The following is a 15,939-nucleotide window of genomic DNA, read 5'->3' on the forward strand; positions in this document are numbered from 1 at the left end:
GTGGATGTGGCACTTCAGGACATGGTTTGGTAGGAATGGTGGTGATGGGTGGATGATTGGACTCAATGATCTTAGAGGGCTTTTCCAACCTCTGATTCTATGATATGATTCCTCCTAAATCAGCTTTCAGCTCTCCGCAGGGGCTGGGACATCAGCACACGGTCCGGCCCGTCACCAGCGCAGGCGGGTGGGCATCGCTCCGGCCCTGGCTGTGGGCGGCTGCGGGCAGTGGTAACTCAGAGCTGCGACCGCCCAGGTCTCCCTCCTCACCCTCCCTCGGCATCGGACGCTTCTCTGATCCGCAAGCTCCCCGGCGCTGGGAAACGGAGATTTCTCTCGCAGCGACGGGACGGGCACAAGGACCTGCGTGGGAAGCTGGGCTGGGCACTCACTGCTGCGGCGAGTTTGTTAGTGCTCGGGCGGCTGCGGCGCACGCTGCGGGGAGATCCCCTCGAAGCAAACCGGCCGCCTGCCCGGCGCGGGGCTCGACCTGCCCGGCTGCTCCCTTGACCCTAATCTAGGTCACTTCCCCAGTCTGAGTCACAGCTCCACAGACGCCCGTGCCGACGTGCTGGAGGGGTGGCCAGGGGCAGGGGGTGCCCCTGGCTGGGGTGCGGATCCGCCCAGCCCCCGTTGCCCGATGCCGGAGCTGCCGGCCGCTCAGCACCCTGCATGGGACCCCCGGGCGCAGCACCCACTGCCCAACAAAACCCTCCAGGACCCGGGGCAGGGGGAGAGCCATATCTTCCCCTGCTTCCCTGCAGGTTCCCAGGTTGGGAATTAGGAAAAAACTTCTATTTTTCTTCTTTTAAACAAGCAAGATTCAGTAAACTGTTGGGTTATCACCCTGGCACCGCCAGCTCAGCCCCTAGACTCTCTCTTCCCTCTGACCCTTGGGCGTATATTCAAACAAAACCACAAACCCTCGAGGATGGCAACAGGGTCTAATTAAGCCCTAAATCCACGTGCCGGCACCCTCCTTGCCCGCCAGCGCTCGGTGAGGGGCAGAGGCACGGGCTCGGTCCCCGGGCTCCCACGCCGGTGGCTCCGGGCAGGTCCAATCCCGCTCCCGGCTGGAGTCCCAGCTTGCGTTTCCCTCCGTTTCAGGGCACGTTATTTAATACTCCGCAGAGTTATTAATAAATCTTCCCCCCGGCTCCAGGCCTCTCCGCCCGCCTCTTCAGCTGGGGGGGGATTTGTCTCCGTCCAGACGCGTTCATTCACCGTGAGCTGGTGACGGGTCTTCACACGTCTGCACCATCACCTCCCCGACGCCCAGCTCCAGCCGGGCACGGTTCCCCTCGCGAGGACAGACGGACGCGGAGGGCAGCGGCACAGGGACAACCGGGGCAGCAGCAGCCGTTCCTGCGGGCTCCTGCCCGCCATTAACGCTGGGAATCAGGGGGATGCGGGAGGCGGACGGCGGCGGTGGACCAGGACCAGACCCGCTCCGGTGAAGCTGATCTTCCCGGGATTTGAAGCTGGAGCTCTGCCGAGTCCGAGCGTTCAGATGTGATGCTCGAATCCACCAGCCCATGGGTGAGGGGGGACAGCGAAGGAGGCACAGTCGGGGTCGATGGATTCCTAAGAGCTAAACCCAGCCGCTCCCTCCAGCCCACCCCTGCCTGCACCCAAGACGCAGGAAACGGCAGCCAAGACCAGCTCTGCTCCAGCCCCAAGGGCTCCAGGAGAAACACCGTGGTGGCCGAGGTCCCGCATCCCCGAGGGATGCCAGCAGCCATCGGCTGGCAGATGGACACGGCACCGGGACAGCAACCATCGCCGGTGACGGGGACGGTGCATGGACCCCACACCCAGGAGACATCATCTCGCCTCCCAGGAACACGCAGCCGCGTTTCCCCCCTCCTGAAGAGCTGGTGGGCCTGCTCTGGCCCCAGGCATCCCATCCTCCAGCTTTGCTCTTCCGCGCACAGCAGGGAAAGCAGGGACAAGAAATGCTCTCAAGGGGACCCCGCGCTTCTTCCCCTTTCGCTGCACAGAACGGTACCGATCGCCCGGCTCCCAAATACCTGGCGGCTGCAGCAGATTCCTCGCGGGCCAACGCCGGCCGAGACCGCGCAGGACAGACCCACGGCACTGCTGGGGCGGGGCACGGCGCGTCCCCGCTCTGTCCTCCCGGCTGAACTGCCGTCCTCGGGATGCCTCTTCTGGGATGGGGCAGAAACGCAGTGAGAGGTGAGAAAAACCCGATACAACCTGAGCCAAGGCAGCAAACGGGGGGGAAAATAGGGGAAAAAAGGATGAAAAGTCTACCAGCTGCGGGGGACGCATTCAGCAGAGAAACGCAGCACGTACGCTTCACCACAAGTTAACTAACGTCAGACAGTGACACGGGGACTCACAGAATCCCAGCAGGGCAGGGGCTGGCAGGGACCTCTGGGGTCACCCAGCCCAACCCCCTGCCCAAGCAGGGTCACCCAGAGCAGGCTGCACAGCACCGCGGCCAGGCGGGGCTGGAACATCTCCAGAGAAGGAGACTCCACAGCCCCTCTGGGCAGCCTGGGCCAGGGCTCCGGCACCCTCAGAGGGAAGAAGTTCTTCCTCGGGTTCAGCTGGAGCTTCCTCGGCTTCAGTTTGTGCCCATTGCCCCTTGTCCTGTCGCTGGGCACCACTGGAAAGAGTCTGGCCCCGTCCTCCTGACCCCCACCCTGCAGATATTTAGAGGCACTTCTAAGGTCCCCTCTCAGCTTTCTCTTCTCCAGGCTGAACAAGCCCAGCTCCCTCAGCCTTTCGTCGTAGGAGAGAAGCTCCAGTCCCCTCCTCATCCTCGCAGCCCTGCGCTGGACAAGTCAGGGCAGACCGTTCCCTCCTGGCTGAGCCCCGGGGCAGAGGCGCAGCAGAGCCGGCCGGGCAGCGGCTCCGCGGCTGCAGGGCAGGAGCTGGCAGAGGGTGAGGTCCCCCTGTGAAGCCGAGGCAGGGTGCAGGCACCCCACACCACCCACAGCTGCACGAGGTACAGACCCAACCTGCTCGAGGCCCTGCCCCCACCTCGTAGCTCCTCCCGGCAGCCCGCTGCGGGAGCAGGGACACGCAGCCGGCGCGGTTCCCCCACCGCGGGGCACGGAACGCACCGCGCCTGCCACAGAAAACCTTGTACATTTATTTATAGCAGGAGGCTGGATTTTACTCAAAACATGAAAATAGGGTTCAGTAGTAGCCCAATAATTATTTCAAGTGAGGTCATTTTTATTGCCGTGAATAAAAAAGTAAAGCTGCTCTTCTGAAGTTAACGTCGATGGTTTCCCCGGGTTATATACGAGCGGGGGCCTTGATTTAGTACTGTACAATAGAAAAGTAAAACAGAAGACAATAAATCCCACTCACGCAGTTCTTGTAAAAAGCAATCTATTTCAGTTTTGACCATATAAAAACACAAGAGAAACCGGACAGGGAATATACAAGCCACATACGGACTTTAAACAAATGTTACCAATTTCAAGCGATCTGGGTAAGGGTTTAATAGTCTGCAGTACAGCCAAAGTTCAAATCTTTTCAATTCCAAATTCTCCTTCCTCCCTAACGCAGGGCGGTGGAGAAAAGCTGTACAGCGAGACGGCGCAGACAGCCGCGCCTGCGAGCGGGCCGCTTGTCGCAGCAAGCCGCTTCGACGTCCTCCCACCGCCACGAGCGCGAGGGGCTGGCACGGGGGGAAGCAAGTCCGTCCGACGCCGCGAACCCGGGGCGCCGGGCGCACGTCCCACCGGCTCCATGTCGGCCTCACTGGATCTCCCCCATGTACAGCCTTTTGTCGCTGGATGCGGAGAGTACTGAGGGAGAGAGGGGGAAGGGAGGAATACGGAAATTAAACACAACTCCGGTGCGGAGACCTCCACCAATGACACACCGTCGGAACTGAGCTACTCATTTCGCGTGCTGTAAGCGATCTGGAAAGCCAAATTTCATTCGCCCCCCCCCAAAACCACCTCATGGAATTGCTGCTCTGCCACCCGATCGCACGCCACGCATCCTGGCTGCCGCTCCCCTGTCCCAAGGCAGGTGCAACGGCGCAACGCCCGCAGTGCCTGCGCGGTGAGATGGCAGAGGGGCGCGCAGACATGCCGTCACCGCTCCCTTCAAGCATCCTGGAGGGTTTGTCTCATGGCAGAATCACAGCATCCCAGCATGGCAGGGGTTGGCAGGGCCCTCTGTGGGTCCCCCAGCCCAACCCCCTGCCCAAGCAGGGTCACCCAGAGCAGGCTGCACAGCACCGCGGCCAGGCGGGGCTGGAACATCTCCAGAGAAGGAGACTCCACAGCCTCCCTGGGCAGCCTGGGCCAGGGCTCCAGCACCCTCAGAGGGAAGAAGTTCTTCCTCGGGTTCAGCTGCAGCTTCCTCTGCTTCAGTTTGCTTTCCTATGCTTCAGGGAGCGTTCGGACCCCAAGCCGGGCCCGCATGCCGCTAGAGGGCGCAGGCTGGCCGGGAACCCTCGCCTCGCCGTTATTGTTTCATCAGAAGAGGCAAAACGCAGCGGGCGCCCGACTACACCGAACCACCTCCCCCAGAAAAGGGCCCTTCAGGGGACTCGAGGCACAAGTGTTGAGAGAACGACCCAGAAGCGCTGCTCCTGACGCTGACAACGGTTTCCTTCGAGTCCAGGAGAGACCTGGGGGGTTTCTACACGGCGTCCCAGACCGGTGCCTGTCACCTCGCGGCCTCTGGCCTCCCCGCGCACCCCCCACGCAGACGAGGATCGCGGAGCGGGCGCGGCGATTTACGAGACGAACGCTCCCAGATGCTCACAGAAACCAATCGCGTAACTCGCGTGCAACGCCTCGACAGGTTTTTAGTTTTCGCTTTAAGCTGAGCGATGGGATTCACAGGGAGGAGCTCAGCAGGACACAACCGCAAACAACCCGCCCCAAACCGGAGAGCAGAGATTGCTCTGCCCCCTCCAGCACGGCCTCCCATCTGCAGACAGGGCAGCGAATACCCGAGGAACGCAGCCAGAACTCACCGCCCTGCTGCAGGGACTGTCACCCTCAGCACAGCTCTTGGCTTCACTTCGGGGGTGACTCGGGACAATTTTTGGCTGGAGCAATGCGGTGACCTGGCCGATGGTGTGGTGTTTCCACGGAAACAAACAGCACCCTACAGCCCTGGGCCGCGCGCCGCGCCGAGAAACCGGTACGAAACCTGGTCCCAGCTAACGCATGGGGGTTCAAACGGCTCTGAAAGAGCCAGCAGCGCTGATACGCAGCGCCACGCGCCAGGCACCTCTGGAACGGGGACAGAACCTGCTGCTCAAAGAGCTCTCTTTGCTTGCTCCAGCTTTTGGGTAAGTAGTAAGACCCCAGGCTGGAGACGAGCTCCCAGGTGATCACTGTCCTCCTGTGACCACCCAGTGTACGGTGCTATCCCTGCTGTCCAAACCTAGGTACCCCAAAACCTTTTTGCACGGCCCCTGGGAAGTCTGCACAAGCCCTAGGCAGCGGCAGCCAAGCCACAGCTCAGGGCCACCCCCTAGTGACCACCACCCAGACCACCCAGGTCTGCCCCCAGGCAGGACACGCAAGCAGAGCCCCCGCGCTCAGCCCGGGACCCCAGGGCACACCCAGCCCAGCTCCTGTCTGCGGGAGAGCAGCAGGCAGCACTCTGCTACCCCTAAATTGATCTCTGGTACTCGGGGCTCTGGGCCCCAGGCAATTTCGGGGCTGTTTCCCAGAAGATCAGCAGGTCAGTCAGCCCTGAAACTATTTCCTCAGCTAACCCAAGGTAGGGAGGACTTACTAATGGGTTCCTCTGGATGGAAAGCCAGCTCGTTCACCGACCCAGCGTGGCCTGGCAGCTTGTACAAAATCCTCCTGGATGTGGTGTCCCACACGTAGACAAACCTACAAGAGAGTCATTATGAGTGCAGGCATTCGAGACGGGAAAGCAGCTGGCCCCCACACCAACAGCTTCTTCCTGCAGCGGTTCACCGCCCGGGCTGAAAGAGAGTGGACAAACAAGGAGCCCCTCAGGAGCAAAATGCTGCATTGCCAAGTCCCGAAGAGCAGCGGTCTGAGGAGGCAGGAGCTGACACGTCAACTTGGTGCTAAAAGCCCTGGTGCTGTCACAGCACGGCAGCCCCATGGCATCCCTCGTGGCACGGAGATGGATCTGAAAGTGCGAGACCAGACAGACCCTCAATACAGCAGCAGCACAGCAGGCTAAGGGAGGAAAACAGCGCTGGGAGCGGGGAGGAGGGTGCTCACCCTCGCAAATACCTGCCTGCAAGCCTGGCGGTCATCCTTGGTTTGGGCTGGCTGGCAAGCAGCGAGGAGCCCGGGTGCTCCCCCAGCCCCTGCTACAGCATAACCCCGCAGAGCCAACAGCCTTCTATATGGATTTCTTCCTGCTGTGCCATTAAAGCCGTGATCACCTTCCCAGCACTTATTAGGGGGCCGATCAGATGGCACTGAGCCCTTTGATTAACCTCCTGCAGGCCTCACTGGGGGTCCCACTGCTGCCGGGCCCTTCCCGAGCACCCACCGCGGCTGGAGGGCAGCGCAGCAGCCACCCAGACACTTTCGACCCTTCAGACAGCAGCTGCGGGCACCAGGCGCAGAGCAGCTTTCAGACTGCTCTCACAAACAGTCTCAGAGAGTGGCGGAAACGGTGCTGTGCTGTAAATCACGCTGTACCCGAGATCACTGCTCGTCCCTCACCGGGGTGGGCTGCATGGAGGGCTGGCCGCACACGAGCTCCAGCGGGAAGCAGAGCGACGCTTTGACCCCGCTTATAGCGAGCATCCGTAGGGGTGAGAGGATTTTTTCACACATCAAAACAAAGAGAGCTCTGAGCAACATCCTACAACCCAGGCAAGGCGATGCCGCGCCCCAGCTGCACGGGAACGCTGCATCCCTCCGTCCCAAACACAACAGCCTCGCCGCGCGAAACGGCATTTCTTACGAGGCTCACAGCTCCGCAAAAAAAAATCGGTGGCTCAGCATAGCTGCCAGCTCTGGGCTGCACTCACCCTGCCTTCTCGTTTTGCTCTGTAGGGAGGTGACTGGCAGCTACACCGAAACCTGGAAAGGGAAGCGGCAGGACAGTAATTGGCAGGGTTTGGCATGAAGGGTGGCTCTGCTGCCCGCACGCCCCAGAGAATCACAGAATCCCAGCATGGCAGGGGCTGGCAGGGCCCTCTGTGGGTCACCCAGCCCAACCCCCTGCCCAAGCAGGGTCACCCAGAGCAGGCTGCACAGCACCGCGGCCAGGCGGGGCTGGAATATCTCCAGAGAAGGAGACTCCACAGCCCCTCTGGGCAGCCTGGGCCAGGGCTCCGTCACCCTCAGAGGGAAGAAGTTCTTCCTCGGGTTCAGCTGGAGCTTCCTCTGGTTCAGTTTGTGCCCATTGCCCCTTGTCCTGTCGCTGGGCACCACTGGAAAGAGTCTGGCCCCGTCCCCCTGACTCCCACCCTGCAGATATTTAGAGGCATTTCGAAGGTCCCCTCTCAGCCTTCTCTTCTCCAGGCTGAACAAGCCCAGCTCCCTCAGCCTCTCCTCGTAGCAGAGATGCTCCCGTCCCCTCCTCATCCTCGTAGCCCTCCGCTGGACTCTCCAGTAGCTCCTCATCTTTCTTGAACTGGGGAGCCCAGAACTGGACACAGGACTCCAGATGGGGCCTCCCCAGGGCAGAGTAGAGGGGGAGGAGAACCTCCCTCGCCCTGCTGCCCACACTCCTCTTGATGCACCCCAGGAGACCATTGGCCTTCTTGGCACCCAGGGCACGCTGCTGGCTCATGGTCACCCTGTCGTCCCCCAGCACTCCCAGTCCCTCTCCGCAGAGCTGCTCTCCAGCAGGTCCGCCCCAGCCTGTACTGGTGCCTGGGGTTGTTCCTCCCCAGGGGCAGGGTCCTCCCTGCTCTTGCCTTTGTTGAACTTCATCAGGTTCCTCTCTGACCAACTCTCCAGCCTGTCCAGGTCTCGCTGAATGGCAGCACAGCCTTCTGGTGTATCTACCACACCTCCCAGTCTGGTGTCATCAGCAAACTTGCTGAGGGTACATTCCAACTCTTCATTCGAGGCATCACTATGGCTATTTACAGGGGACCGCAGAGGGTGAGGCCATGGGGACAGCCCACAAAAAAGGTGGAAAATCAATCACTGCATTACACTGCTCCAAAGGAAAGTCTCCGAAAACGCCCTGCGCATCCCCGCGTCTCGCCCGCAGAACTTGGGCACGCCGGGGGCCAGCAGCCCTGCACGCAGCCCACGGCCAGACCGTTTCAGGCTCGTGCAACACCACCAGCAACGGGTTCCGCAGTTTCACCTGGTCCTTTCCACTTGTCAGGGCTTTGCAGACCGGACAAAGAACAAGATTTGCTTTTATAATTAGCTTGTCTTTTAGCTGAAATAGAAGTGAGCTTCTTTTCCCCCTAGAGAAGCACTGAATCATTTGTAACGCTTGCTAGCTAGGTAGGGAGGGCACTGGGTACCAACACAGGGCAGACCTGCTTTGTCAGGGGCATTCTTTTTCAGGCTGGTGCTGTTCTTTGGCTTATTTTCTTGAAACATATAAAAGGGAAAAATTCAAGCCTGCAACTTAAGGCAACTTAAGTCACAAATGTTACTTAAAGCAGCATTTCTTCAAGCACAACTATTTTATCTAGCAGGTAAGAACTGTATCCAATGTTTTCTCAAAGCAATCTGCTGTTGTGTTTTTAATTTGGTATTGCAAAGCAGGAAAGCACTGTACAAGGCTGGTTTTCCTATAATGCTTCTGCAGTGCTCAACAGCAAAAAAAATATTCAGGTGATGGTCCCTCCAACACACACACACACGCACACTCCACGCAATGCAGAGGAAAAGAGTAGTCATTGGGGAACTCTTTTTTGCTCAGACAAATGAACATTTGTTTAACCTCAATTTGCTTTCCCAGCAGATACTCATTCTCAAAGAAAAAAGAAAAATCTTCAAAGCTCAGAGATGGCAGCAAGATTTGAGCAGCCTTGTCCAACCTGCCCCGGGACCTGGCTGCGTGCTCCTCCCCATCAATGTCACGACAAAGTTGCTGTCAGACCACGGAGCTACATCAGCACCTGCAGAAGTAACCTCACGGCCTAAGCCTTGCGGCCACCCTTCACCGCCGAGCGGACTGGCCACAACCTCGACAGGCCAACGCGCAGGGGATCTCCCCCGCCACGGGCACTGCCACTACTGCCCACCACAGCTGGGAAGGAGAGTCACGACTCAGTCACTTGCTGTGGCAGCTGGCCCCACTATACGTGGGCAGCGAGAGCTGAAGTTCTCCCTATCCTCTAGCAGAGACTCATTAATTTGCTGATTACGACTGCTCCATGCCCTGGACTCCGGCCTGCAGGAATTTCTGTCTTGACGTCACTGACGGCGCGGCTGGGCTTGCTCCAGCGGAGGTTGGTATCCTTCACAGTGACCTTCGGTGTCTAGCACGGACCCTCTGCCAGCTTCCTCCCTCCACCCATTTCACTCCTCGGTTGCCTTACAGACTATCTCATTTAAAAGTCCAATATGTGCCAATTTAGTCAGATCTTTATTTCTTCTTACTCACCAATTAAATTAAGGATCAAGAATGGTCCTTGGAACACCACCAGTGCCTCCTGCAAGCTGCCATGCAGCAATTTAACTGGTATTTGTGGTCCTTATCAGTGTAACCCCTCACCACACACACTTCTCAAAGACTCTCACCAGCGTCTGCCGATACGGCTGCAGGGACCTAGTCCACTGACAGCCACGCTCCTGTCGTCCTCTGGTCCTAGTGCTGGATCCTGCGGCTGAACACACGCAGTAACGCACCTCTCCAGTCAGCTTTTGACAATAATAGTAAGATTTTACAACAACACGGTGCTCCTCCGCTGACACAAAGGCAATGTAAAGACATCGCTACTGTAATCAGGGCAGACAACGCTCACGGAAGGGAGTCGTTTGGGTCTTCACAACTCTGCGCAAAGCTCTCAGTCTTCAGATTAATTTTAGACATGACCCAGCTCATCTCAGGAGTGCTTGCAAAACTCTCTGGGGTTGATGGTAACCGAGAAACGCAGCGGTAACTCACCGGTCAGCCGATCCCCCTGCGATTTTACTCCCGTCTGGGGACCAAGAGCACCTCAGAAGATTCTAAAAATAAAAAAAAACCCAAAACGTTCACAGATCTATTTCCAAAGAAAGACTTAGTTTTCCCCTTCCACTTCAATTAAAATCACCACAAGACTTTAAATATCACAAGCACCACTTTAATGATCTCCTTTCAGAAGATGAGATGGTAATTACAGATTTTATTTTATTGCTGGAAACATCCAGTGCCTTGTTATTTTACACAAAGTAGATAGTAAATGTAGAAAATACTTCATTTACAGCTAATTATAGCTGAACTGAGCAAGGAAATCTTGTTATCGTGGCTTTAATTGGAATCCCACTTTGTGCATTGATCTTTCTTTGAGTCCTTATTGAAGCCTTTCTGGTTTAAACTTGCATTTAAAAAACAATTTACAGCAAAGTTAATAGCAGCAGCATTTTACCAACAATCACGGTTTGGCCTGCAGCACACTCACCTTTTCAAAATTATGCACATTCCCCTGGAAAATCTTTACACATCTCTCTTTAGGGGCAAATGGTCGCACATCCCAGATGCGAACTGCAACAGAGTTCACAGTAATTAGCTGAAGACGGCAGAGGCATTCGTTCCTTCTCCTAAGACATGCCACTAACGAGCAAAGACATGGTCGTGCTCCCTGTTCTCTTCGTGCCAAGGTTTCCCCAGAAGCGAAAGGAAACCAGCAGCTTCCCCCTGCAGAAAGCTTTGAAATGAAAGGTCAAACGCAGAAATTTATAATTACACCAAGACCACTGCTAACAGGAGGGGAAAGATCCAAAACCACTCTCACACAACCGAGCCACCACCTCCTTACATGAGCATTTGCCTTATTCTAACACACTCCAGGACCACACTCCCGCTCAGCTCAGCTTCGCCGAGCGCCCTGCCGCAGCAGGCAGGCCGGTTGGGAGCCGCGCTGTCGCTCCCCGCTGCGGGGAAGCAGCCAAACCGCCCCGACAAGAGCCAGACCAGACGTTCAACTGCCCGCGCGAGCCGCCTGTGCTGCAGGGTACGTCCTCACTGCCCTTCGCCAGGCGAGACAAACCGCTCTGACCCAGCAAAGGATGCAGCTGGCACTGCTGCAACAACCAGAATTCAAGCTTTATGCCTGGAGCCGAACGCCCTCCAGCCCACCCCACGCCTGGCTCTTGTTTTTCCAAGCTGTCCCTTCCGTAACGCCACGCAAAGCTAGCGTAAGAGCGCAGCGCCTGACGGCCGCGCTCGCGCCGCAGGCAGGGCGTACCCGTGTTGTCCATGGCGTTGGAGAGCAGGTAGGAGCCTTCCGAGCTCAGGCTGAGGCCTGTCACCGAGTCCGCGTGCCCTCTCATGGTGTACGTGAGCTTGTTCTGGCGAAGGTCCCACACCTTTCAGACACAACGTTGTGGTTTAACAGAGAGACAGCCACGACCAAAGCGTTTCACACAGGTACTGATCAGTCAGCTGATGACAGCAGCTTTCAGTTTGGGCTGGTGGGGTCTAAAGGGCTAAAATACAGGGCTAGGATTTTATATGTCTCGTAGGGAAAATGGAATTTGCCTCTTAGAAGACTTCTCACCCAAAGTGTTCAACCACCAAGGAGTTAAACCTCAGCAGCCCCGTGCATGCGGCAATCCCTCTCTATCTGGCTACAGCTCCCCCAGCTCCCACATCCCACCGACTGACGGCGCAGAGCAGCACTTGTCCAATCCCCAAAATTTCAGGCTGTTCTTTCCCAAAGAGTGACTGCCTTCCAAGGGGCAGTGGGAGCAGATCTCATGTCAGCGCTACACTCAGCGCTGGCTCTCTGACAAGCACATGCTCCCCATGCCTCAGTAACGCTGGGGCCCGAGTCTAAAAGGACAGACTGAACCGTTCTGCTACCGGGAGAACCTCAGTTACCAGCTGAATGAAACACTGAGCTCGCTCTTAAATAAGAACTTTCCACAGTAGCAGGTGACAAAGTAAGCTGCAAACGGGAGCAGAGGGCAGAGAGTGTGGATATGTCACCACATATTCTTTAGTTTACCTCATATACGGCTCTGGAGCCTCCGGGACGGGCAGAGGCTGCCAGAAGAGCCGGCACACCGTGTCAGCTCCAGCGGGTGACAGCAGTGCTGGGGCGCCTGGCCAGGAACGCCAGGGCTGCCCAGGCCATCACGTGGCAAAGAGCCCTGGAGCAGCTCCCTCCAAGTTTATTGGCCCTGCATCAGCAGCGAGGTCGGACACAGCGGGTCCATGGGGTTCTCACGACTGTAAAACTAACCGGCAGGCTTCCACGTTTGTCCTTGAGCAGTGCAAGACGTGACGGGATGGAAAAGGCGTGTGCAGTCGGAAAGGCACATGAGGACACAGGCGTCCTACCTTAATATCGTTGTCGATGCCTCCGGAGATGATCTGATCACTGGTGTCGTTGAAAGTTACAGCCAAGACCTGGTACGTGTTCTGAAATGTCTGGACGGCCGCTTTTTTCCTGATATCCCACAGCTGAAAAGACACAGCAGTTGTAAAGGTTGCATATGCATATTTAACGATAAAATTACAGGAAGCTGCACAGATACTTGGCAGAGACTCAGACTGCTCTCCTGAAATTCCCTTTTAGGTCTCAGGAGGTCTCTATGCAAAACCTAATAAAAGCCTGGGGTGGCTGGAGCCCAGGCACGCGGGGAGGGAAGGGGCCGGCGTGCGAGGCCGCAGTCACGGCTCGCCTTTCTCATACTTTGTTAATGCAGTTCCGTGGAAAACGTACAACTAAGAAATGAATCTCCTTAACCCCCCACCCAAAGAATTACAAAAAAAAAGAGCAGTTGAATTTTATTTCAGATTTTTTATTTCTGAAATCAAAGTTACTAGATAGCAAAATTGTTAAGAGTAGTGAAAGGCTGAATTCAGCCCACTTAAATGAGAAGACCGCAAAATCTCTTTCAAAGGTCCCATCTTGCTCTCATTCCAGACTATCTCCTTACACAACACACTGACCTTCACCGTCCCGTCATCGCTGCCTGTGCAGACGAGCTGGGGCCCTCGCCTCGCTGGGTAACAGGAGTTAACGAACGAGGTATGGCCCTTCAGTCTCTTCACTCTCTCTCCCGTCTCGCTGTCCCACACGGCCACGGTTTTGTCTGTGGATGCTGAGAAAAGCATGCTGTGGAGAAAAATCCCTGTGAGGCTCTCAACTGCAGAAACACTTCTCCCTTCCCACCTTTTGTACTCCCAAGTTCCGCGATCAAAGCTGGAAATATTCAGTGGGAACACGCCACGGAGAAGCACCTTCCCTGTACGCCCAGACAAAGGTGGCATTTCAGAGCAGGCTGACTGACAGGGGGGCAGCCGCGCTGGAGGCACTCCCATTAAACCCCATTTCTAGATACAGATTGGTTTTCCGCCTCCTCAAACACCACCTGGGATGAAGACAGGAAGCAAAGCACAGTGGCAATGGCTCAGACGCAACAGCAGAACACCCTTTTAAATTAGCAAGTATCTCACACATTTTCTTTCCCTACCCAGCGGTGCCCAGATGACCGACACCAATGTTCCCTGGCTCCTCAAGACTGAAATCGAGGGCACCGCCTGGTTAGTTGGGCGCAGAGGAACCTGATGAGGTTCAACAAGGGCAAGGGCAGGGTCCTGCACCTGGGGAGGAACAACCCCAGGCACCAGTACAGGCTGGGGCTGAGCTGCTGGAGAGCAGCTCTGTGGAGAGGGACTGGGAGTGCTGGGGGACGACAGGGTGACCATGAGCCAGCAGTGTGCCCTGGGTGCCAAGAAGGCCAATGGGATCCTGGGGTGCATGAGGAGGAGTGTGGGCAGCAGGGCGAGGGAGGTTCTCCTCCCCCTCTACTCTGCCCTGGGGAGGCCCCATCTGCAGTGCTGTGTCCAGTGCTGGGCTCCCCAGTTCAAGAAAGATGAGGAGCTACTGGAGAGAGTCCAGCGGAGGGCTACGAGGATGAGGAGGGGACTGGAGCATCTCTCCTCCGAGGAGAGGCTGAGGGAGCTGGGCTTGTTCAGCCTGGAGAAGAGAAGGCTGCGAGGGGACCTTATCAATGCCTCTGAATATCTGCAGGGTGGGGGTCAGGAGGATGGGGCCAGACTCTTTGCAGTGGTGCCCAGCGACAGGACAAGGGGCAACGGGCACAAACTGAAGCCGAGGAAGCTCCAGCTGAACCCGAGGAAGAACTTCTTCCCTCTGAGGGTGACGGAGCCCTGGCCCAGGCTGCCCAGGGAGGCTGTGGAGTCTCCTTCTCTGGAGATATTCCAGCCCCGCCTGGACACGGTGCTGTGCAGCCTGCTCTGGGTGACCCTGCTTGGGCAGCGGGTTGGACTGGGTGACCTAGAGGGCCCTTCCAACCCCTGCCATGCTGGGATTCTGTGAAAAGCCAGGCCTAAGGCCAAAAGCGCCTGCCAGGTACTCACCTGCCATCTGTGTTATAGTGCAGCTCCATAACTGCCCCGCTGTGTCCCTTCAGGGTGGCGTAGTTATCGCAGTCCCCGTAGACGTTCCACAGCACTGGGGGGAAGGAACGGAGAGGTAAGAACAAAGAAGACAGAAACACCTCCCTGCTGCGGCTGGAGCCGTGCCCTGGGAATTCACCAAAACGAGCTAGGTACCACCGCCACTGTCGTCCCCAATCTGGGATGACGCGCAGCGTTAACACAGCATCGTGTGAGCCCCCGGAGACAGACAGCTGGTTTGAGCTGACTTACGGTTTTAAATCAGGCTGAATTGATTAAGCAAAGTAATAATTGCCACCACAGCAAACCAAAGCACTAAAAGTTGTGTTTCTGCGGACTGCTGCAGTCGAACGCAGACAGACAGCAGCCCAAGCTGCAGAGCGGTGACCAGCAAGGCGCGCTCCAGCCCTGCCCGAGGACCTTCTCGCTCCCCGCCCGGCGAAGCACTCCAAGCTCGGGACCCAGCGAGCTGGAGGGCCGAGACAAAACCCCCGTCCCAGCACCGCGGCCTGGGACCGGACGATCCCCGGTACTCACGGATGAGCCTGTCGAAGCCGGCGGAGGCGAGGGTGCTGCCGCTGGGGTGGAACTTGCAGCAGTACACCTCTCCCTCGTGCCCCGAGAGCAGCATGATGGGGGCCTGCAGCGAGGAGCAGCGTGGTGGGCCCTGCGGGAGGCAACGGCAGAGCCGGGTGAGGGGGGGACACCAGGGAGGGGAATGAGGGGCACCCCCGGCCCGCCAGGACCCCCCCCAGCCCCATCATCCCCTCATCATCCCCCTTCAGCCCCATGGTCCCCTCACAGCTGCCTCCCTCCCCCCCAGCCCTGCTCACCCCTCACCGTGCCCAGCCTCATGGCCCCCCCTCATGGCCCCGCCATCCCCTCACTCCCCCCTCAGCCCCGTTGTCCCCTCACCACCCCCCCCATCCCTGCCGTCCTCTCACGTCTCCACCGCCCCATCGTCCCCTCCCAGCCCGCTCAATCCCTTCCAGCCCCCCCGTCCCCTCACGGTCCCCCCGCCCCGTACCGCTTGCAGCAGGGCCCCGGGGGCGGGCTGCCCCCCCCCGCCGCCGCCCGGCGCCCCCGGCAGCTCATGGCGGGGCCGTTTGGCCGCCGCTGGCACCAGCGGGAGGTCGGGGCCGGGGGCGGCGCCGGGAGCGGGGGCGGGGGCGGGAGCGGGGCCGGGGCCGGGGCCGGGGCCGGGGCTGCCGCCCGGGACCTTCCGCTTCTGCTGCTCGATCATCGCCGCCGGCCGCGCGCGCCCGCCCGCTCCCCCATTGGTCGGCCGCGCCGCTTCCCGCCGCGCCGACTGGTGGAGCGCGGCCGGATGACCCGCCCACCTCTGCCGTACTTCTGGTGCGCGGGTGATGGAAGAGAGGCGCCCCGCGCCGCCGAGCGCTCCCCGCGCCGATTGGTCGTTGGAGTCGGAGGGCGGGC

The 15,939-nt window shown here is 58.4% G+C and overlaps 1 protein-coding gene across 1 annotated transcript; it reads right to left on the reverse strand.

Moving 5' to 3' along the window:
• Nucleotides 1-3,349: 3,349 nt before the first annotated feature.
• SNRNP40 (small nuclear ribonucleoprotein U5 subunit 40) lies at nt 3,350-15,759 on the reverse strand. The gene is made up of 10 exons (XM_075438085.1): nt 15,530-15,759; nt 15,040-15,169; nt 14,464-14,557; nt 13,030-13,195; nt 12,415-12,537; nt 11,318-11,438; nt 10,532-10,614; nt 10,036-10,097; nt 5,749-5,852; nt 3,350-3,788 (listed from the first exon to the last, which is right to left on the reverse strand). Exons 1-10 carry the CDS (start codon nt 15,743-15,745, stop codon nt 3,739-3,741), a joined length of 1,149 nt encoding a protein of 382 aa, XP_075294200.1. The 5' UTR covers nt 15,746-15,759; the 3' UTR covers nt 3,350-3,738.
• Nucleotides 15,760-15,939: the final 180 nt, after the last annotated feature.

Source organism: Opisthocomus hoazin, chromosome 17, assembly GCF_030867145.1.
Source record: "Opisthocomus hoazin isolate bOpiHoa1 chromosome 17, bOpiHoa1.hap1, whole genome shotgun sequence".
Lineage (NCBI taxonomy): Eukaryota > Metazoa > Chordata > Aves > Opisthocomiformes > Opisthocomidae > Opisthocomus > Opisthocomus hoazin.